The sequence below is a fragment of the Austrofundulus limnaeus genome, unplaced genomic scaffold (assembly GCF_001266775.1).
Source record: "Austrofundulus limnaeus strain Quisiro unplaced genomic scaffold, Austrofundulus_limnaeus-1.0 Scaffold41, whole genome shotgun sequence".
Lineage (NCBI taxonomy): Eukaryota > Metazoa > Chordata > Actinopteri > Cyprinodontiformes > Rivulidae > Austrofundulus > Austrofundulus limnaeus.
The window spans coordinates 991,629-1,014,876 of record NW_013952443.1 but is presented as its reverse complement, the minus strand read 5'-3'; the positions used below and the strand labels follow the sequence as shown (position 1 = coordinate 1,014,876).

Sequence of the window (23,248 nt, the reverse complement as noted above, 5' to 3'; positions counted from 1 at the left end):
AATTGATGGATGAGTGGACAGATGGATTAATGGGTAGATGGATGGATGGATGAATGAATGGATGGATGGATGGTAGGACGGATGGAAGGAAGCAGTGGTGGAAAGCGCTAATTCAAATTTTAGTTGCACAATCTCTAAAGGGCTAGTCAACTTATTTAGATTCGTAAGTTGAAAAGCAATATGCTCATTAAAACTTAGCAGAGCTAATTTAAAGTACATCATAGTCTCCGTTTACCAGACAACATCCAGGAAAGAGAAAAGTCAGCACCTTACTACCATGATCATCTAGTTGTAAGAATATTTTCCTTTGACGGATTAGCGCATATTGGCGCAGAATGGGGAGGTGATTCATAGAAACAGACTTCTAAATCATGGTTGTAACACAAAAAATAGTTGTTGATTGCTAGTTCTGCTGTTTCTTGGTCATTTTCTTATGTTTATGGCAGGGCTTCAGTAAGAAAATATGCAGATGTATTAGTAATTTTAAAACATTGTAAAACTGAAGCAATGCGTTCTGGGTAGGCTACAGGACACAGAACAGGAACTCCATTCTTTTCAAAATAAGAGCATGAATTTAAACTGTTCGGTGTTTCTTTCTTTACTAATATTTTTTTTTATGTTTATTGCTGCCGAGTCCCTCAGAGAGGAGGTACAGTATGCASAGCTGAGTGTGGTTCTGCAGGTGGATTGTCACCCAGTGAAGAAATTGTAATTGCTTCCTGCCATGCAAAGAATTGTGGGAACACTACAGTCTCTACTAAGTGAAAACCATTACCGGGAAGAGTCAGAAGTCAGAGTATAAAGCTCTGTGAATGCAACGCAGACTGAGGGGTTGCTGTTTCCTCACTGTGGAGCTCCATTGTGTTAAGTAGAGACGGTGTTATGGAAATCTTTATTTTACCTAGACAGAAACACAAGATACAAAAACAAAAAGTACTCCGTGAATGGTCAACAAGATTTATTGCAGATCTGCAAGACACACATCTTGTCACACAGGGCAGTGGTAAAAAATGTGTGCACTGAGACAGTTTCAAATACACACATTTATACTGTATGTTAGAAGAACATAGACAACAACACCGAAAAAAGGTGGGCCAAGGAGAGAATGATGTTTGATAAACAGCAACAAGAACAATTACTTCTAAACAGATATTGTCCTGATCTTAAAACACTTTGTCCAAGAGAAAACAGAAGCTAAAGAGTAAAATCATAAAACATAATGACATTTTAAGGGAAGCAAAAGAGGTCACTGACTCTTGGCCTGAGAAGAAATGTAGGACTCCAAAGGATAATTTATTTTTCCAAGACAGACGGCTTTCCCCTTCATTGTTCAAGAAAAATCATGATGAAGTTTTAATGAATTACGTGGCTACAAAGCGTAGTGAGACTAGAAGGCTCTTCCTCTTTACTTTAGACGAAATAGACATTTGACTGTGAAACATTATTTGTGATTAGCGCTACTCAATTCTAAATTTAGAAAGCGCAAATCTGTGCATCATTTTATGAAATTAGTAAAACCCCTAAAGCGCAAAGGAGAAATTTAGGTCTGCAATTAGCGGATTTGCGCTTTAGGGGACTAGTGCCCACCACTGGAAGGAAGGATGACTGGATGGATAAATGGATGAAGGGACAGATGAATGGATGAATGATGGATGAATGGATGGATGGATGGATGGATGGATGGATGGATGATGGACATATGGATGGATTTACACTTGAATTGAGACATAGAGCTTTACTTCTGTGAAAATGGACACTTGATTTGTAAAGCATCGTCTTTTTTCCTGCTAATATTTAAAAACCAGTTCACAGGAGACCTCATGTTTCGAGACTCACCTGCACTTTGTTCCTAGATGAAGTTTTAAATCAAACTCTTCTCCATGGCAGAGAAACCGTCTGATGATCAACACTGAAGAGCTCAGGGCCATCTCTCAGGCTGTTACCTCCATTTCCCAGGAGCTCGCTGTAATCATACATGATGTGAGAAGTTGTTCTTTTTTCTTTTTATAATAAAATAAACCTAATTTAACAGCCTTAGTTTTGTCTGTTTGCCCTTTTCCTCTGAATCGTCTCACTCTCTCTCCTCTGCCTTCCATCAGGTCTCTTCCTTCTCCAGTTTCGCAGAAATGAGTGCAGCGCTCAGTGTTCTATCTCCTGAAAACCGCACGGCAGACCCCCGACAGGGTTTCAGAGACTTCTCCAGGATCATGTGCGGTCACCCTGAGAACGACGGCGAGCGCGTCCTGTCGCTCAACTGGTACGAAGACAACAACATCAAATCTTTACTCGGCAAAAATGGCATCGAGGATGAGGAGGTGGACAGTGAAAACAACACAAGTATGCAGTTTTGCTGTTTGTTTTTTTGTAATCTTTGTTATTTTTGAGTGGTCTGGTATTGAGATGTTGGACAACGTTTGTGTTCTTGGTTCTTTTTTGCTTCYACAGCTCCGTTTTGTAGAAATTTGATCCACAWTCTGGAGTCCAACCCTCTGTCCCGCATTGTGTGGCGAGGAATCAAACCGCTGTTCAAAGGAAAACTGCTCTACACACCAGACACTCCTGTAATACGGCAAGTCATGAAGGAGGTACAACAAGCAACCATTTCACTTTAGTTTTTTACAAAACTTTTTGTTTGTTAAGGTATTAGTGCATTTCTATTCACAAAAGACACAAAGGAGAAACCAGCACAACTAATCCMGTAATGTGAAACACAAGCTGGATAGTTGGGCTCAAATAATGACCTTCATTCATTAGGTTTGGCTTTTAAGAGCTATATCTGTTAAAATTAAAAGAAATGTGTGTTGAAGTTGAACAGGACATTTGAAGACCTGCAGATTCTTCAGGATCTGCATGAGGCTTGGTTGGAGGTGAGCCCACAAATCAAAAACTACATGGAGACCAGCGTGGAGATCAACCTGCTGCAGGTGGGATTCATCTGCTCTTCTTTCTCTGCGCAGGACGAGTGTATTGTGGCGCATTTGAAGCTAGAGAAGCTGTTTTTTATTTACATCGCTTTAAATGTGTGTGTGACAGGATATGCTGAGGCGTCCAGAGATCGCAGTTCTGGTTAATATGCGATTGGAGAACACAAACTGGACCGCCTCACGGATCGCTCATTTCCTGTCAACACCCTCGCCGGATAATCCAAGAGCGCCTGGAGCCTCGGCGACGTGGATGGACGTCTACGATGACGTTGAAAACACGATCACCACTCTGGCACACGTCACCAAGGTTCCTCTTTTTTTTTGATTTAGAGAAAAACCATCAACCTASTTGACAAAGCATCGCATATACTTTGATCAGTTTTTATTTTAAAAGTTTTTTCTTAATCACGCAGCATGTTGAGTAATTATTTCTGAACTGAATGTTATTTTCTGATAGTTGTTTTAGGTTCCTTTTATTTGTTTGTTTGTTTGTTTGTTTGTTTGTTTGTTTGTTTGTTTTGTTGTTGTTTAAAATCTCTTCCTCATCCTCAGTGCTTCAATCTGGACAAACTGGAGGGTCTGGAGACAGAGGGTCAGCTGATCAACAGAGCTCTGGAGCTGCTGGAGGACAGGCGGTTCTGGGCTGGTGTGGTTTTCCAGCTGCCCAACACGTCTTCGTCTGAGCTCCCTCCTCATGTTACCTACAAGATCCGAATGGATGTCGATGACGTGGCCCAGACCAACAAGATCAAGGACAAGTACCGTGGATTTGTCCTTCATCTTTTAGCTCGGTTTTAGCTTCTTCAGAAATTTTTTATTAAACTCATTTACAACTCAGCATTTACAGTTAAAAAAAAAGAAGTAGTTTCTCTAGTTTTGCTGATTTCTTTTTCAGGTTTTGGCATCCCGGTCCATCTGCAGACCCGTACACTAACATGCGCTACGTTTGGGGTGGATTTGTTTACATCCAGGACCTGGTGGAGAAAGCCGTGAACTACGTTCTCACCGGGGTTAAACAGACCACCGGCATCTACATCCAGCAGATGCCCTACCCCTGCTACGTGGACGATGTGTGAGTTGGACTGTAGCTTTTTTATTGTTAGCTTTGATGAAAACTTCCTACAGTTAAATGCTGATAAGACAGAGGTAACGATTGTTGCTGCTGACTTTGATTAGGCCAACTCTGCCACTCAAATGTACAAAATGTGGGTGKTCTTTTTGATCTGTCTGTTGTGTAGTGCACATGTTAAACAGCTGACAAGATCCTGTTTTGTTTTGTTTTTTTCATTTAAGAAACATCAGTCAGTTGAGACCTGTCCTTCCAGATGCAGAGCTAGATGCTCATTAGTGCATTCCTTTCCTCTCAGACTATTGTAATGCACTCTTCTTCACTYAGAAGCTACGTTTATATGGATATAAGTAATCGGATTAAACAGCCATTCGGAATAAAAATGCATCATGTAAACACCCCATTCGGATTATTCTGACCCGATTCAGCTCGATCCGAATGAATTTGTAATCGGAACGAGAGAGGTGGTTTATGCCGACTGATAATCCGAACGACGTGCATGTAAACACTTAATCTGATCATCTTATTCTGATTGTGGAAAACTGACCTGACTGCTCATGTCTGCTGACTGTCATCCACCGGTTTCTGCTCTTTTGAGGAGGGAGGGAGGGAGGGACAGCAGCGCTGTAGTTAACTTTCTTCCCGTTTTCTCTTTCAATAAAAAAAGGAAGACACACAGTCTGCGTGCTTCGCAAAAAAAAAAAGTCTGCGCGTCACCTGCAGCTCAACTAGAGAGTGCAGTAATGTCTCCACCAGTATTAAAACCTGTCGCAGGTCCATTCTGAGCTCAGAAGCTGTTTGTTTATGTTCATGATAGGGCTGCACGGTATATGCGGTGGACGGTAGAAACGGTATGAAGTTGGCCTATGGTAGAAATTTACCCTCTACTGTCCTGTCGTCAGTTACGTCATCGCACCTGTTTTAACAGGGCTGCGAGTGCAGAGAAGAGGAAGAGGAGGAGTTCAAAATATAATAAAGAACTATAGTGTTTTAAAACACGTAAAGAGAGAAATCCTCCAAATTTCCCCCCTCCCATTGTAGAGAGGCTACGTCGAGACCCCCCCACCCCCACCCCCCCGACTTTCCCGCAGCACGTCGCGCAGAGCGAAGCTTTAACAATCGTAGTTTTTTCACACGCAAGTTGTCGGAGAAAAAATAGTTTTTTATGTATTGTTATCCCACAGAGATGATGAAAAAGATGTGGACGTTCGTTCAGTCATAAATCCATTGTGCTAAAATAAAGTCGGCTTCTGCTCTGATGATGAAGATGAGCGCGCAGCAGAGCAGCAGCTGATAAGTTCAGCAGGCAGAAGCTCATTGTTTGGCAGGCAGAAATTAAAGCAAAAATGCTGGGTTTAAWTAAGATTACAGTTTTCTGCAAAAAAAAAGTTCTAAAAATGACATTATCTTTACTTTTTATGACAGTTTTTTACCGCGATATATACCTTTACCGTGAAGGGATTCAATTCATACCGTGWTATGAATTTGAGGTCATACCGCCCAGCCCTAGTTCATGACGAAAGTAAAACTTTTTCTGTGTTTTTTTTTTTAGGGAAAGTTAGCAACTGCGCATGTCAGTGCTTCTATTCTGAATAAAATGCCGGTGCATGTAAACACTTGTCATCATCGGATCATGCCCATGTAAACGATACATTCCGATTATTTAATCCGAAAACAATTCAATCCGATCAAAGAATTTTGCGCATGTAAACATAGCTAGTGTCTCTGCTCCAAAGCCAGACCAGGTCAAACAGATTCTCCCTGTTACAGTCACTCCATTGGTGTCCTGTGGAGTTTAGGATCCAGTTTAAAATTCTCACAATCACTTATAAAGAGTTGCACAGCCATGCCCCCACTAATATAGCAGATCTACTTCACCCATATGTACCTACACGTACACTTAGGTCCAGTAACTCCAATCAGCTACTTGTTCCTGGGTCCTAACTAAAACCCTGTGAGGACAGAGCATTTCAGGTTGTAGCTCCTAAATTTTGGAGCTGTAGATTCAGTGAAATTTAAAAAAAAAACAGCAGAAACTCTCAGWTTTAAGCAGGTTTTAATGTGGTTGAATGAGTTTTATTGTTGTGGTTTTAATGCTTTGTTTGTAAGTGTATTTTTTATGCTCTGTTATGTGCTGTTTTGTTTTATTATGAAGCACCTTGTGGCTACTTGACTGTGAAAATCGCAGAGGCCTATAAAGTACTTGAAAAAAAATAACTAAGTAAAAGTAAAAATACCTTAACAGAAAATGACTTTGGTAAAAATAAATTTCACTAATGAGAAAAGTACTTGAGTAAAAGTCATAAAACTGTTCACAAAAATGGGGAAAGTAAAGGTAAAGGTAAAAGTACTTTTACACACTCTAAATAAGCTGTTGAATTTACTGAACCAAACTGGTTCCACTAAATCAAGTTGAGAAAATTGCTTCACATTTACTCTACTAGGTTTAGTGGAACCAGTTGACATGACTTGGTAAATTAAATTTAACACTTAATATTTTTAGAGTGCAATAAACAACTCCTTTCATGATGAGTTTGGACATATTTAATTTGTAACGAGTAACTAAGTGTTTAATTTTAAAGTAAAGAAGTAAAAGTATAATTTTTAGGTTTTAAATGTAACAGAATAAAAGTAAAAGTAACAATAAAAATACTTGGTAAAATTACAAATCCTCAAAAAACTTACTTAAGTAGTTTAACGAAGTAAATGTACTTAGTTACTATGAACCTCTGGAAAATTGCTATACAAATGGAGTTACTTACACTAACATTAAGCTGCTTTTATGGACAGCAAAACTAATAGTAACTAGAAAAATTGCATTTCCTGTGAAAACGCTAGTGTGAATGCTTCATGCTGAAAACTTAAGCTGAAAGCTGCTTAAATTGAGCTGAAAATATTTAATAGGAAAAGTGTTAATATGAGCTCACTTTGAAAAGCTGAAAGAAGCAAACAAGCCTAACTTTGCAGAAAAACAGTAGAAAAGGAGCACAAATCTAGTTGAAACCAGAAAATAGCTAAAATAGCCGAATATGGCTAAAAACATCTGTAAGAAGCATAAATAACACTAGGTATAAAAAGTAGAAAAAAGCAGAACAGCAGAAAGAAGCAGATCTATAGCTAAAGTAGCATAAAATAGCTAAAATTAGCAAAAATAACCTAAAGGTAGTATCCACAATTTGACATTAGCACCCACTTGAAATATTTAGTTGAAAAATAGCTAAACAGAAAAAAAAAACAGAAAAAGATCCTAAAATTACATAAAAGTGATAACTAAAACAGCTGAAATTTTTAGTAAAACAGCTCAAAAGTAGCTGGAAATGTTTTAATTAGCATAAGGAAGCATAAGGAGCACAAGTTTGCTGAACTCTGTCAAAAAACTTTGTAATGGCTACAAAAAAATGTGTATTTACCTTAGAAAAGCCAACGTTAGCTAATTTTGGCTAAACATTAGCCAAAATTTCAGCAAATAGCTGAATAAAGCAAAAAGCATCTTTAAGAAGCCTAAATAGCACAAAGTAGCAGAAAAAAAGCACAAAAAAGTAGAAAATAAACCCCCAGAAGAATGGGGGGAGGGATGAAYTTTTGCTGAAATAGCGGGAAAAAAGCTACAATTTGTAAAAAAAATAATAATAATAAAATAAAAAGTTGCTAAAATTAGCACAAGAAGTGAGAAGGAGCATAACCAGAAAAAAAAACCGTGTAAGGTGCTGTAAAGTTTTAGAAACATTTTAAAGGAGTTTAAGGATGATGAAAACAGCTCCATTCATTTTCAATGGCAAAAAAGTGGCTAAAAAAATGAAATGGCTAAAAAAATGTGTAAATAGCTGAAATACCAAAAGTCATAGCACCCCTCACATGAATTTGCTGAATGTTTTGATAAATAAATTGTTGAAAAGCACAAAAATTGTGGAACAAGCTAGACGTCAAAAAACGCACGGAAGAAAAAATGATCTCAATTGTGTGAATCACACAATTAATATTTTATTAATTAGTCARTTTGTATCATCGGCAAATAAAGTTTTGATTTCCTCTTCGACAGTTTTCTTGGCGTGCTGAACAAATCCCTGCCTCTCTTTATGACWTTGGCCTGGATTTACTCGGTGGCCATGATGATCAAAGGTGTTGTGTACGAGAAGGAGGCGAGGCTGAAGGAAACCATGAGGATTATGGGTCTCGGTACAGGATCTCTGTGGCTCAGCTGGTTCATCAGCAGCATAGTTCCCTTCTTGGTTTCTGCCACGCTTCTTATCGGGCTGCTCCGGGTGAGATGACTCTGTTGTCTGTTCCAAACATAAATCTACTCTGAACTACAATGAACCCTGCTGCTAATAGCTTTTTGCTCTGTTTTTCCTAGTTGGGGGATATATTACCATACAGTAACCCTGCTGTGGTCTTCTTGTTCCTGATGGCGTTCGCCACCGCCACCATCATGCAGTGTTTCCTCATCAGTACGTTCTTCTCCAAGGCCAACATGGCTGCTGCCTGCGGTGGACTCATTTACTTCTGCCTCTATCTGCCTTATGTGCTGTGCACAGCCTGGAGAGACTACCTCACTTCAACACACAGAATCTTAGCTGTAAGGAATTTATTCTTCTCATTAAATGGCCTCAGGTAAAGTTCTAGATGATGGACTAACAGCGTGAAGCATTTTGTTTTTGTCAGAGCTTCCTGTCTCCTGTGGCCTTCGGTTTTGGCTGCGAGTACTTCGCCAAGTATGAGGAGCAAGGCATCGGTATACAGTGGTTCAACATGCGCTTCAGCCCTGTGGAGGGAGACACCTACAGCTTCACCATCTCTATCGTCATGCTTTATGTGGACGCCTTTATCTACGCTGTCGCAGCCTGGTACATCGAAGCTGTTTTTCCTGGTATGACTTGATTTATTTATTATTTACATGATTAGTTTTTCAAACTGCAAGATTACTAAATTCCTCATGCAAATTACAATAACTAAAARAGTGGGATGTATGTTTGAAATGACTCTTTATTGTCAATTTTCTAGCAGACACCTGGAAGTTTCAGGTCATTATAAACATGTATATAGAAGTGTTTATAAATCAAGCCTCCAAAACTAAAAATCATTAAAGCAACCCCACAGCATGACATTGCCTACACCATGTTTCACTATGAGAATATTGTTGTTCCTGCACCAAACCTATTTAGATTACTGGCTAAAAAGCCCAACTTTGCATTTGTCAGATGACAACACTTTTCCCCACATTTTGGAGACCTGACCAATATTTTGCGATGTTTATTTGGGTCTGGATGTTTTTTTTCTTTTGTCATAAAATGGTTTTTATTTTGCAATCCTACCCCACAGTCCAGATAAAGTGATAACAGAAGATTATTGCCATGTGTAAGACACAAATGGTACTTGCTGTCAGAAATACTTGATGTTCCTTTAGTATTGCCATAGTTGGGCAAAATTGTATCATGCAGTTAATCATCAGAAAAACTGTGACTGATTATTATCTGTCATTTTGCAATTACTGCAGTTAGCTCCATGKGATGACGTATTTTTATGTGCAACTCAATATGGAGCGCACCTGTGAGGCTGTAGCATATTGCATCAGTGAAGCGCAGCTGCCACTCCACATTGTGGAAAAAGTGGTTTTCAATTCACTGCCCACAATTTTAACCTGTTAAAATAAAGAAATTAGTTTAAGTGATGATTTGTAACTAAAACTTTAGAACACAGGATATCTGAGTCAAAAATTTGCAAGTGCACTTGTCACCTATAAAGCGTCATATTGATCGTTATTGGCTAAATGCCACAATTAATCATGATTAATTTTTGCCAGTATCATCCAGCCTTAGCTGTAGAGCGCTTGGTGGATTCTTTGACCAGTTTCTTTCTTGTCTTTTCTTCAATTCTGGAGGAATGTCCACTTCTCAAAGTTATTGTTATTCCATATTTTCTTCCCTTCTTGATGTCTGTCTTCCTTTGAATATCTAACACTTAGGAATCTTCAGCACCTTTGTCCTGATTAATACCTTTCAACAGTGACATCCTTTTGATGCCTAATGAAGGCAGCTGAGTTGATGTCGGGATTTGCCAACGTGAAATAAAGTTCAGCTGTCCTGGTTGGATTTTCCTAACATTTTCCTTCTGTTGGTTGGGGTTCATGAGTTTATGTCTCTTTACACCAGGTGAGTACGGGATCCCCAAGCCCTGGTACTTCGTTTTCCAACTCAACTACTGGGGTGGAATTCCTCTAGAGGCAGGCATGCCAATCCCACCAGCACCCACAGACCAAAACGAAGGTACAAGACTTTACTAGTTCTGCTTATGCTCTGTAATTAACCTAATTATTGAGCTTTAAGAGCAAGAAAACTCCAGTCATGAGCTCTTGGAAAGGAAAATTTTAATTATCCTCACGTGTATCAGTTTTCGAGCTCAGAGTGCCTGTACTGCCTCTTTATGTCTGTCATTAGACAACATTGAACCAGAACCCACTAATCTGAACCTCGGTGTGAACATAAGAAACTTGGTGAAACTCTACAAGAAAGGGGGGAAACTCGCCGTCAACCACCTGAACCTGAAGTTCTACGAGGGGCAGATCACCTCTTTCCTCGGCCACAACGGCGCCGGCAAAACCACCACCTTGTAAGAGTTATTTTATCTCACCCTCATGAGTTCTGCATGAAAACAATGAGATTATATTTTATGTTTTTAATGCTCGTCAGATCCGTCCTAACTGGACTCTTCCCTCCAACCTCTGGGACCGTGTACATCAAGGGCATGGACATCCGCTACGATATGGACATCATCAGGAGGATGTTGGGGGTTTGTCCACAACACAATGTCCTGTTTGACATGTAAGCTTGAAAAATGTTTATCTTTATGTTTATGTTTAATTCATTTATTCATTTCATTAAAAAACAAACAAAACATTTCACACAATAAAACAATACAAATAAAACAAAATGAAAGGCAGCAGAAGAAATCAAAATCAGTGATCAAAATCATGATTGTGCAACTTTTTTCTTTAAATATTTAGTGTAAAGTTAGAGTTGGCATTTTTGTTCTTATTTTGACCTTATGAGGCCACAATGAGAAGGAGTAAAGRATTTATTAATTTTTTTTGGCAGTTTTATTGATGAAAAGTTGACGTCAGTCATTTTGAAAAGTAAGATCTTTCAGTTTGGTCCAGATATGTCCTCATCTGGTATTAGAACTGAAGAAGCTTTTTTAAATTCAATTCAATTCAAATTCAAAAGCACTTTATTGATCCCAGAGGGAAATTTGGTAATTGAACAGTAAAACATCTTAGAGATACAGAGCTTGCAATGGGACATGATGGGATTTTTTTCTGTTGCATTCCCTTGCAAAAGTTTAATGTTTTGTATTAACTGTATTAAATGAGACTTTTATTTTAAATTTTACTGAAACAGAATGTGTCGCCACATGTTGGGGAAATTGACAGTGTTATTTCTGCACATTACATATAAATCRATGCAGCTGTGTATTCATTTCAAAGCTGAATAAAAGCAGGCTAACTCTCGTATAATGGCGAGCATGTGAATTTATTAATAAACCGCCAGGCACAAAGAAAGAAAACGAAGTAAGAAACGACTTTTGCAAGAGAACGCAAAAGTTCCCTTGTGGGCTCCATGTAAAGATATAAGAAAAGTAGTCCAGTTATATTCCATTCTATCAACTTTAATGCCCAAGTCCAGGTCTGCAAAGGTTTGTATAAGTTTTAACTTTTTTATAGATGTAGGTTATAGGAAAAAATCCTACTGATAAATAAGAAATACCGTAATAGTGAGAATTACCTTGAAGTCAAACACATTCAAAAGATTACTTTTTATTTTACTCAATCTTTAATTTTCTTGGCCTCCTTTTCTCAATCAGGCTCACGGTGGAGGAGCATGTGTGGTTTTACGGGTGCCTGAAGGGTTTATCTGAAGAAAAGGTGAAGGCTGAACTTGGCACTTTGCTTGAGGATGTGGGCTTGTTGCACAAACGACACGAACTGACCAAAAACCTCTCTGGTAAAATCACGAGTTTTCCTTCAGTGTCTGGGAAAATATTTGCTTTATAACTTGAAATGTTGTGTTTTCTGTTTTTCTGTCAGGTGGGATGCAGAGAAAGCTGTCAGTGGCGATCGCGTTTGTTGGGGGATCGAAAGTAATCGTTCTGGATGAACCCACTGCCGGCGTCGACCCGTACTCCCGCAGAGGGATCTGGGATCTGTTGCTTAAGTACCGTAAAGGTGACGTCGAGCGCCACTTTATGTGGGATGAGATGAGTTTCTGTAAACTAAAACTGCTCTTATATTTATTTATTTTTAATTATTATTAAACCTTTATTTCAGCAGGAAAATCCCACTGAGATTAAAAATCTCTTTTGCAAGAGAATCCTGGCCAAGACTGGCAGCGTTACACAAAGGGTTACAGAACATTCACAGCAAAACCAGAAAAAGTTAGCACCGTCATGGATAGATTAATAAAAAGATTCCTCAGTTAAAATCTATACAGACAGATGATTCCTTCCCAAAATCAATAAGAACAGTCTTAAAAACAACAGCACCTTTAGGTTCATGTATCTCTGTAACTGGTTCCAAGAAGATGGAGCAGAAAACTGAAAAGATTTCTTAAGTTCAGTTCAGACTTTAGGCACCAAAAGCAAAAATAAATTCTCACAACAAAAAGAATATCTTCCAGTGGACTTTCTATTTATATAGACCAACAAATATGATGGAAGAAGTCCTAGTATGGCCTTATAAATAAAAATATGCCAATGAYGGAGTCTACAAGTGGCCAAGGCTGTCCATGCAACCTGGTTGTATAATGTGCAGTGATGTGTAAAACCTTTTAAACCTGTTTTAAATCTTAGAGCTCCATGATGAAGGGTATCCAGTGAATAAATACATTTAAGAGAAGCATGCATGTATAAAATGTCACCATAGACTAGTACAGACATAAATGTTGCATCAACCAATCGCTTTCTAGCCTCAAACGATAGACACAAACTAATCTTGAAATAAAATCCCAATTTTAATCTCAGGTTCTTCACAAGCCGTTGAATGTGGGAAGAAAAAGACAAAGAATCATCAATTAAAAAGCCTAAATATTTATACTGTGACACATTTTCAATTTTTAATAATGACTGAAAGATCCTTACGTTCAAATCAACAATAGAAAACAGCATCGCCTTCGATTTATCTGCATTTAACACGGTGATAAAGATTTTTCTGTAGAACTTTAAAAGCTGACTGTAGCTGATTAAAAGCATTATTATTTGAGAGGCAAGAACAATATAATACAGTATCATTTGCATAAAAGTGAAATTTTGCCTGAGGCACATATATAATAAACAAAGGTGGTCCTAGCACTGATCCCTGAGGAACACCATTAAGAATATGGAGAGAAGAGGCAGCTAAACCCTCTACTTGAACACACTGAGATCTATTGGTCAGATTGTTGTCAAACCAACAAAGAGTTTGTTGTTTATCTTAATTTCATTTAAAATTCATCACAAGAGTTCGTCTTTTTGCGATTTTCTTTTCTTCTGTATCAGATCGAACCATCATTCTGTCTACTCACTACATGGATGAGGCGGAGCTGTTGGGCGACCGGATTGCCATCATCTCCAAAGGGAAGCTGCGCTGCTGCGGATCCCCGCTCTTCCTAAAATCCCTGCTGGGATCTGGTTACTACCTGACTGTGGTAAAGAGGGAGGATCCGAGCATCAGCACTCCCAGTAACTCCAGCATTTGCACCGGTACCAGCATCAGCACCAACAAGCTTCCTCCTTTGGTTCAGGTTTGATTGGACGGTTACATCATTTCCAGTACAAAAAAAATGTTTTATTGCAATTTCCTGAACTCTGCTGTGTGTTTCAGGACAGTGATTCATCTCTGAGTGAGGACACGGGGCTGGGAAGTGAAGACAGCACCTCCTGTAAGTGTTAAACAAGTGTTTGACCTCTTAAAACAGTGTTTATGCTTTGTGAGAGAACCGTAATAACGTCAGACTTGTCATCTTTGTGGCAGCTTTGCTCTCCCTGGTGCATCAGCACATCCCAGATGCGAGGTTAGTGGAGGAGTCTAGAAGAGAAGCGGTGATCAACGTGCCACAAACTGCTGCCAAAAACGGCTGCCTGGCTATCTTCCTGTCTAAACTGGACCAGAGACTTCCTGAGCTGGGCATCAGCAGCTACGGGCTGTCAGACAGCACACTGGAGGAAGTGAGTTAATGATGTATAAATAAATAATAATAATAATAATGCATTTTATTTGTTAGTATCTTACAAGTCACAAACTTTACAACATTAAAAACATACAATTAATCAATACAAAATGACAGTAATAAACCAGCAGTGTCTGTAAAGACTTTGGCAGAATGTTAGGCTGGTCTGTGTGTGCATGCAGGAACCATTCAAGTCTGATCAGGAGAGCTGGATATTTGTGGAGCAGCCGTGCTCATAATGAGCTTAATGGGTTTACTCTGCGTGAATCAGAAACTCGGTGCTCCTTTGACCTCGGCAGAGGAGCCCAAAGTGGGGCCCGCGGGCCAAATTTGGCCCGCCAAGCCATTTGATTCGGCCCACCAACAGTTGCCAAAGTTAAAAGGTTGTAACCTGTTATTCTATGTAGAAACACATTATTTCCATTGGTCAAATGACTATATAAAAGGGCTGTAGTGAAGTTATCCTGATGCATCTCTGTAATCCAGGTAAAAAATCAAAAAGAAAAAAAATTGTATAGGTCTTCTGGACGGGTTCTTCTCTAATGAAACGTTTCGTCNCTGTTGACTTTAGCTTTGATTTATTAGGATTAAACATGAAACATGAAATGACAACAATAAATATTTAGATCAGATTTAACCCCACGTGTAGATTTGCACACTTTATAAGGCCACAAAAACTCATATTTTATCAATTTATGATATGTCCCATGAGCCTTTGCTATGGCAGACTTTATCCAAGTGCAGAGACTTAAACAAAAGAGGGCCATTGCATAGCATAATCGCTAAAAATAAAGGACTTTACTTAAAAAATACAGTATTCGTATTTCATGTATTATATTACTGCATTTGGCCCACAGCCCTGGATACCCTGGACCTCGGTGTGAAATTATTACCCTGTGCTCTTTCACTGCCACCTTGTGTCTAAAAGGAAGCAGTTTTGTTGCTTTATTTGTACAAGGAACCTCTTGACATTTAAATTTTAATTTTACTTTAATTGGATTTTTTTCTCACTGCTTTTTTAACATCTGTAATCCTAATAATTTTCAGATCTTTCTGCGAGTGGCAGAAGAAACCGATGTTGACGCTGATCCAGAGCAGCCTGCAGAACCTCCCCGCGGTCCTCAGCCATCAGTAAAAAAGACTGAGGCAGGACTGGATGAAGTTCCAGAGACAGGTATGAACTCAGACCGTCCATCATTTACAGTCTGTGGTCCTCAGTCGTCTCAATCTAACTGTTGGCTTTTATAACGCTGCCAGGAAGGAAAAGACACTGTAAAAAAGGTACCTTTAGCCTACAAAATAAAATAAATCTGAATATGTGTTTTTATATGTTCAGAAGTATGTTCTTCTATTAAAAAGACAAAAGACTTTTGAGTTGTAGCTAAACAAACTGAGCCACTTTTCATTAGAAAATAACTACTTTATGTAYGTTTAGTCCTATTAGTGTTTATCATATCCGGTGTCTGTGGTTCTCTTTCTGTTTGTGTCTGTCTGCAGAGCATCAGGAGACAGACCTGCTGAGTGGAGATGCTCAGGGTGGCRTGGCTGTGACAGGCTGGTGGCTGCTGTGGCAACAGTTCAAAGCTCTTTTCATCAAGCGCTGGCTTTACGCTCGAAGGAGCAATCGCGGCATCTTTGCTCAGGTTGGACAAATGGTCTATGAAAAGATCTGAAACTGAGAATTTATGTTTTCATCAAAGTATGCTGAAATATTTGAATAAAAGGTTTTGAGTTTTTATCTGGTTTTTGTTTGTTTGTTTGTTTGTTTGTTTGTTTGTTTGTTTGTTTGTTTGTTTGTTTTAGATTGTTCTGCCTGCCATGTTTGTGCTGATTGCTCTGCTCTTCAGCAAAATTGTTCCTCCGTTTGGAAAGTACCCCCCACTTGAGCTGCAGCCCTGGATGTATGGCAAACAGTACACCTTCTTCAGGTAAGTCTTTATGCAGCTTTTCCCCCCTTTTCTTTGATTTGCAGAGAAAATGTTTCATTGATAAAACATGCTCTATTACCCAGTCAGAAATGAGCAAACTAACGGTTGATCTTGGTTTATTGCCTTGCATCATTAATCTTAAATATTTACCCACTACTTGTTTAATAATTACAGCAATGATGCTCCTGGGAACCCAGTCATAGAGAACCTGCTGGAAGCTTTGCTGGATCAACCCGGTTTTGGGACCAAGTGCATGGCAAAAGAGAATGAAAACGACACGTAAGACACGTGTACCCCAAGGCTCTATCCTTGGACCTCTCCTACTTATCATCTACTTCCTCCCATAACATCCTGTTATGTTTATGTTTCCATAAACATAACATTTAGTTTCATTGCTATGCAGATGACACACTTTACTGTGGTTCTGCTTTTTAGGGCTAATTTCACCCTTCTTTGGATTCTCTTTTGCTATTTTTAGCTTTATTCTACAATTACAACTTTTCATGCTTTCTGCCTTTTTATGCTGATTTCAACTGTTTTCTGCCTTTTAAGCTACTTGTTATCTGATTTCAGCTACCGGAATTTTAGCTTTTTTCTACTAACTTCACCTTTTTGCGATAATTTTGCCTTCATACTGCCTAATTCAGCAAACATTTGCTCTTTCTGACTCTGCACAATTTTCAGCTTTTCAGGTACTTTTTAGCTACGTATCTGCAGCTCATTTAGAATAGAATAAAATAAAATAGAAACAGCCTTTATTGTCCCGCGGTGGGGAAATTCAGGTGTAACAGCAGCAGCAGGTGCATCAATCCACAAAACAGCAGCTATGTGACATTATCAAGTGTTGCAATAATAATAGAATTAAAAAAATAATATAAAAAAAATAAAAATACAATAAAAATAAACTATTTCTGTACAATACAATAGATGTACAATACAATAGATGAAATAAGATAAAAATAAAAGCAAGAAACCATGCAGAAGAGCAAAAAAATTGCAAGATAAACAGTCACAACAGACTCATGATCCAAGGGGTGTGTGCAAATTGAGTCAAACTCACATTAATTTAGTGTTACAGTACAGGAAAAAAAGATGTGCAATTGTCACAGAGTATTTTTTATTTATTTTTTATTTAACCTTTATTTAATCGGGCAAAACATCAAGAAGAACTTCTTATTTGCAATGTCAGCCTGGCGGGTACCAGAGACAGCCATAAGGAAAAGAAGAAACAAATCATCTTACAAACAACATATCCAAATAACATGGAACATAAATCACAAAAGATATAACAAAATAATAAAAACAAAAACATACAGCATAAAAACATAGCACAAAGCCTACTCAATTTCAAAAAACAAATAGCTAGCAATGACAGGTCAGAGATGGTAGATGAAGCTCACGTAAAGCTGATTTAAAGTGACCTATAGGTAAGAGTAACTGTAGTTTCAGATCAAATCTTAAATAAATATTATTTATGTAACRATTGAGAGATAGTTATTTGATGTGCAAACACAAGCATGGATGCTTATTGAGATTGTTGGGAGCAGTGATGGTCATAGAGTCTAACAGCTAATGGGAGGAATGATCTGCGGTAACGCTCCTTTGTGCATTTAGGATGCAGCAGTCTGTCACTGAAGGAGCTCTGTAGCTCAGCCACAGTTTCATCTTCTGTTCTTGTTTTCCTGCTAATGTGAGTTTTTTTACCGTCTTTTTACCAACTGTCTTCTTAACCCATCTTGTTTCTGCTCTTTTAGCGACRTATCTGCTCTGTTTGTTTGTTTGTTTTTTTACACATTTTTGCTTTTTTTTCAACAGATTTGTAACTTTTTTGCTTTCAGCAAACATCAGCTCTTCAAACTGAACTCACATTAACAGTTTTGGCGTTAAAGATTTTCAGCTTCTTCAGCAATTTTGGCAATACGCATTCATAGTGCATTTTCACAGGAAATGCAAATTCTCTTGTTGTTGTTGTTGTTGTTGTTGTTGTTGTTGTTATTAAGATAATTTCTGTAAACTAATCATTGTCTTTGTGACTTAGATAAAGACAAAGGAAGAAAGTAGTGGGAACCATAAACATTGGGCCTCATTCAAGAACCGTTCGTATGCACAGATTTGTTCTTAAGTTGTGCGTACRAGTGATTTAGGAGAATTTGTGGCATTTACCAATGTTTTCGTATTCTACGATTTTTTTCAGATACGAACAAAATCCACGAGCAGTCCAGACCTGTTGTATATTTTACGAGCAGTCAGTCTGCTGTTATCCAGACGGGTTTTCCTCCCTAATAACTTTATATTTCGTTAGTTTGAAGATATTTTGAGTTGAAAATAAATTACACTCCATAATTATGTTGACAATAGGTTATTCTGCTTGAATTAGAGTTATAATTTTAAATGTAATAATTTAGACTAACAATATAAATGGTCCGTCCGGCCGGCTTATCCAGGATCGGGTCGCGTGGGCAGCAGCAGAAAGACCCCGCGCTCTCCCCAGCCACACTTTCCAGCTTGTCCTGGGGGACTCCGAGACGTTCCCAGGCCAGAGAGGATACATAATCCCTCCAGCGAGTCCTGGGTTTTCTCCAAAGTGCCAGACTTATTTTGAAAACATTTTAAAATGCTTATTTCAAACCCGCGTCTGAGACCACCTGCGACCGCGCAGCACACGCGCGCGGGTGTGTGTGTGTGTGGGAGGGGGGTAACGGTGCGCAGCGCTGCGGCTTCTGAATAAATGAAAATGATTTAACACAGTTGTTTACACTTTTAGCAGCTCTTTTTATTCCACAGCTGACCTGCTAAAAATGACAGATTTTCTTTTCTGGATCTCTGACAGACGGACTTCAATCTCTGAACTCGTAAAGTTTTTCTTTTTAGTTTTCGCTGTCATTTTTCATGAATGGACACTTCCTGATATCTGAGGCAGGAAATAGCCTTATATGGTGTTTTTGGGGTGGTAATTATGCTAATCTCCTCTCGCGTGCACGTGTAGCTGGATACGAACAGGTGAAATTTACACAGCTCATTTACACACTTTTCCTGAAAATAGAAGAGTTTGTTGAATCTGACGTGACATGTTCGTACGAACCCTTTGTACGAACAAAAGTAAGAGAAATTTAGGATAAGAATACGAACATGTTCTTGCATGAGGCCCATTGTGTATAAATCTGAAAACATAACAGCATCTACAGGGTTTTTCCATCTTAGTTCCTAAATCTGTACTGACAGCTTTGTATTTTCATTTGTGAACCGTCAAACATTGTGTGTGAAGAAGTCCTCAGTGTGAAAGTAAGCGGGGGTCCGTGTTCATGAGGCCACACGTAAGTTTCTCCACCTGGAAGATGTTCAGCAGAGGGAACTGGAGCAGAAACAAACCCTCACCAGAATGTGTGTGCAGCACGGAGGACATCCACCGGATGTTTCCTGAGTGTCCAGAGGGCGCCGGCGGTCTTCCTCCTCCACAGGTCAGTTTGGTTTTAAATTATTAACGGTTCAGTTATTTATGACATGATCAGGCTGAACTGGAAATATCCTCTGCTGATTTTCTGTTAACTGAACGCTGACATAAAGACAAGATTATTTCAGACATTTTAAAATGTTTTACGGTGGAAAAGCATAGTATCGTGTTTCTGTGTGGGCTCTTATTTTGTAAAATGAACCATTTTCAGAATATGAGAGCGACTGGAGACATCCTCCAGAATCTGACAAGTTATAACATCTCTGATTACCTGGTGAAGACCTACCCACAAATCATGAAGAAAAGGTACTGCAGTCGCTCAGTTTGTCAGTGTTGGTCCCTTTTGTTCTACAGTTCAGGAGCACAAGAGGGGAAAAAAGTCTGGCATATTCATTTGTTTCAGTTAGAAATGTAAAATGCACCTAGAGCCTCTTGCTTTGTCTGTGCCATGCTCACATTTTGTGTCAAATTATTCAATTCGATGGTGATAGCTAATCAAATATCTACAATTCAACAAACAAATCAGAACAATTTACCCTCTTTTCTTAATTTGCCTCTTATACCTCATTGTTTGTCCTTTCAGTTTAAAAACCAAGCAGTGGGTGAATGAATTCAGGTAAACTGCAACATTTTAAATTCAGACACAAAATATGACTCTTTTCAAATGCTAATATTTTATTCTTTGTTGCAGGTACGGAGGCTTCTCCCTCGGAGGCATCACCACCCACAGAGTATCGAGATCCCAAGACCTCCAGGACTCGGTCATGGCAATCAGGACTCATTATCAAGTCGAACAGGTRCTGTGTTCACAATGCTGCATTAGTGTCTCCTGTGTAATTCATGCTTATTAACCTCTGCCTGAATGTTGTTTTGTTCATCACAGAACAGTTCGCTGGATCATCTGTTGAAAAAGCTGCCAAGGTTTCTGGGAGAAATGCACAGTGAGAACAGCGTCAAGGTGAGAATTGTGTCAGATCGTCACACCTTTTCTGACACACAGCCTAAAAGCAGATGTATTTGTTGGCTTTTCCTACCTATTGGTAGCGTAAATCCATTCATGCATCCGTTTTCTTCCACTTATCTGGGGTCGGGTCGCGGGGGCAGCAACCAAAACAGCGAAACCCAGACTTCCCTCTCCCCAGCTCATCTGGGGGAATCCCAAGGTGTTCCCAGGCCAGCCGAGAAACATAGTCCCTCCAGYKTGTCCTGGGCCTTCCTCTGGGCCTCCTCCCAGTGGGACGTGCCTGGAACACCCCACCAGGGAAGCGTCCAGGAGGCATCCTAACCAGATGCCCAAGCCACCTCAACTGGCTCCTCTCCACGTGGAGGAACAGCAGCTCCACTCTGAGTACTGCTCTGGAAGCGTAAATGTAATTTTTAATCTTTCTCGTGCTCAGGTGTGGTACAACAACAAAGGCTGGCACGCCATGGTGTCCTTCCTCAACGTGGTGAATAACGGCCTGCTGAGAGCGAGCCTGCCAGAACCAGAGAGGAGGAAACATGGCATCACCGTCTACAATCACCCTCTCAACCTCAGCAAGGAGCAACTCACTGAAATGGCCATGTTAGTTTACTGCTTTCTATTTTCTATTGGTCTTATTTATTTGATGAAGAGTTAAATTTAGTAATGTTTGAGCAGTTTAACTAGAAGAAGATTATAAGAGGAGTTAGACAATAAGAACTTACAATAACAGGTGATGTTTACACCAAAACTAAAGGTGAAAAAGTTGCCAAAAAAATCCATCAAATTTGTGTGTTTTTTCCTGCTTGTTTTTTTATTTTATTTTATTTTATTTTTTTCAGGTTGACCACATCAGTGGACGTTGTGGTGTCCATCTGTGTTATCTTTGCCATGTCCTTCGTTCCGGCCAGTTTCATCCTGTTTCTGATCGAGGAGCGAGTCAGTAAAGCCAAACACCTTCAGTTCGTCAGCGGGGTCAAACCAATCCTCTACTGGCTGGCCAACTTTACCTGGGACATGGTCAGTGTTTATTCATCTCTGACAACAGGCTCAGACTTGTAAGATCCAAAAAATAAAAATAAAAATTAGAAACCAGAACAGCTATGACTTCATAGTTGGTCAACAGTAGATGATGCCAGTTTAAAACTCTAAGAGGCTGATATAGGTTCCTTTAAAGGGACAATATTATGTGATTCTCAGGCATACATTTAAATACTATACTATAATAAAGTATCTATGTCACCTTTAGTTATTAAAATGCTGTTTTTAGAATAGAAAATAAACTTATCTTCTCATCACTTCCTCTTCTAAACACCTTGAAATTGGCCTCTGTCTCTTTAAGAACCTCCTTCTGCTTCTGTTCCATCCCATTTCAGTACGGGGGGAGGGGGGGTCACGCGTGCGTGCGCTGTGATACAGTTTACTTGGCATCTGAAAATACATTTCCTCAAATGTATTTTTAATCTGAAAAGAGCTTCACTGAGTGAGCAATAGTGTTAAGAACAGCAGACAGTTTAAGTTTCACTTTCAGTTTCACTCCTTTGCTCTGTTACTGCCGAGAGCCTGCAGGAGTCATGGGCGGTGTGTGTGGGGTGGGTGTGGGGAGATGTGCTCCATGATGAGGAAGTTCGGCTTAAAGACACATCCCAGGGGTGTTTCTGGTCCCCACCTGTCATTTTGCTCCTCAGCATGGCTTCCTAAAAACGCTGCAGGATTTCTCACACATGCATGAATGAAACAAAGCAAGGCTTTGGGCATGTTTTTTATGAGAGTATAAAATTATAACATGATATAAAATTCAAAAAAAGCTGATTTTACATGATATTGCCCCTTTAAGGAATGCTAAGCCTTTAAATATTTTTTATTATTTTCTCAGCTGAACTATACCGTCCCAGCCTTCATCGTGGTGTTGATCTTCATCAGTTTTCAGCAGGAGGCGTACGTCTCTGAAACCAACCTGCCTGCGCTCATCCTCCTCCTTCTACTTTACGGGTACGTTGAAGCAAACTCTGCCCACATTGTCACATATTTAAAATGCCTCGCATTACTTTCAACTCATGTTTTTCTTTTTTTATTGTAACAACTGATTTTAAATAATCTAATCCTGAAATTTTGATCTGATGATCTGAGTTACATTTTATATTCAACCACAAACTAAACTACAAGAATTTAAAGGAGACATATCATGCAAAATTAACTTTAAATGTGTTTAGTTGTGCACTTGGATTCTCTAGAAATGCAGAAAAGTAGATATCTTTATATTCTGTTTGAGTCATATGTTTCAACCTGTTCAGTTTTTTCTATTCTCTATTATGTTTTCTGAATTATTATGTCACATAATTTGCAACAAAACTTCTAAATAAGGTCTGGACTTAACAACCACAGTTTGGTGGTCTTAATTCTCCTCTGGTTCTGGGTCAGACTCTGGCTCCAATATGTAAGGCTGGATGGATCCTCCATATATGRCATRTCTGGAGTTATAAATACTTCAATCTCGGATCATTCACTTATTTATGTCATTAGAAAAAACCTTAAGAAACCTACAGGTCATGTGCATAATTTCATTAAAAGGATTCCAAAATCAAAGTTACCCATGTTTCATGCTGAGATTGAGAATACTAACTGGAATGAGGGTATTTCTCTGTCAAATCCAAATCAAATTCTGGAAGTGGTCATTCAACTAGATCTGTTACAAAAGGACAACTGATATCACCAACTT

At 39.0% G+C, this 23,248-nt stretch overlaps 1 protein-coding gene across 1 annotated transcript in view; it reads left to right on the top strand.

Moving 5' to 3' along the window:
* The window catches only part of abca7 (ATP-binding cassette, sub-family A (ABC1), member 7), a gene marked incomplete in the record, with an annotated part of 46,053 nt that overhangs the window by 12,810 nt on the left and 9,995 nt on the right, over nucleotides 1–23,248 (top strand). Inside the window, 31 exon segments of the mRNA XM_014007289.1 lie at nucleotides 1,888–1,980; nucleotides 2,100–2,337; nucleotides 2,446–2,585; nucleotides 2,808–2,924; nucleotides 3,034–3,231; nucleotides 3,477–3,682; nucleotides 3,820–3,996; nucleotides 8,033–8,255; nucleotides 8,348–8,569; nucleotides 8,656–8,860; nucleotides 10,143–10,256; nucleotides 10,428–10,599; nucleotides 10,680–10,811; nucleotides 11,851–11,990; nucleotides 12,074–12,211; nucleotides 13,519–13,763; nucleotides 13,844–13,901; nucleotides 13,994–14,187; nucleotides 15,237–15,363; nucleotides 15,447–15,470; nucleotides 15,687–15,832; nucleotides 15,993–16,117; nucleotides 16,292–16,396; nucleotides 19,383–19,575; nucleotides 19,780–19,874; nucleotides 20,152–20,184; nucleotides 20,260–20,365; nucleotides 20,452–20,526; nucleotides 20,966–21,132; nucleotides 21,372–21,549; nucleotides 22,406–22,521. Coding sequence (XP_013862743.1) covers nucleotides 1,888–1,980; nucleotides 2,100–2,337; nucleotides 2,446–2,585; nucleotides 2,808–2,924; nucleotides 3,034–3,231; nucleotides 3,477–3,682; nucleotides 3,820–3,996; nucleotides 8,033–8,255; nucleotides 8,348–8,569; nucleotides 8,656–8,860; nucleotides 10,143–10,256; nucleotides 10,428–10,599; nucleotides 10,680–10,811; nucleotides 11,851–11,990; nucleotides 12,074–12,211; nucleotides 13,519–13,763; nucleotides 13,844–13,901; nucleotides 13,994–14,187; nucleotides 15,237–15,363; nucleotides 15,447–15,470; nucleotides 15,687–15,832; nucleotides 15,993–16,117; nucleotides 16,292–16,396; nucleotides 19,383–19,575; nucleotides 19,780–19,874; nucleotides 20,152–20,184; nucleotides 20,260–20,365; nucleotides 20,452–20,526; nucleotides 20,966–21,132; nucleotides 21,372–21,549; nucleotides 22,406–22,521 — 4,502 coding nt within the window.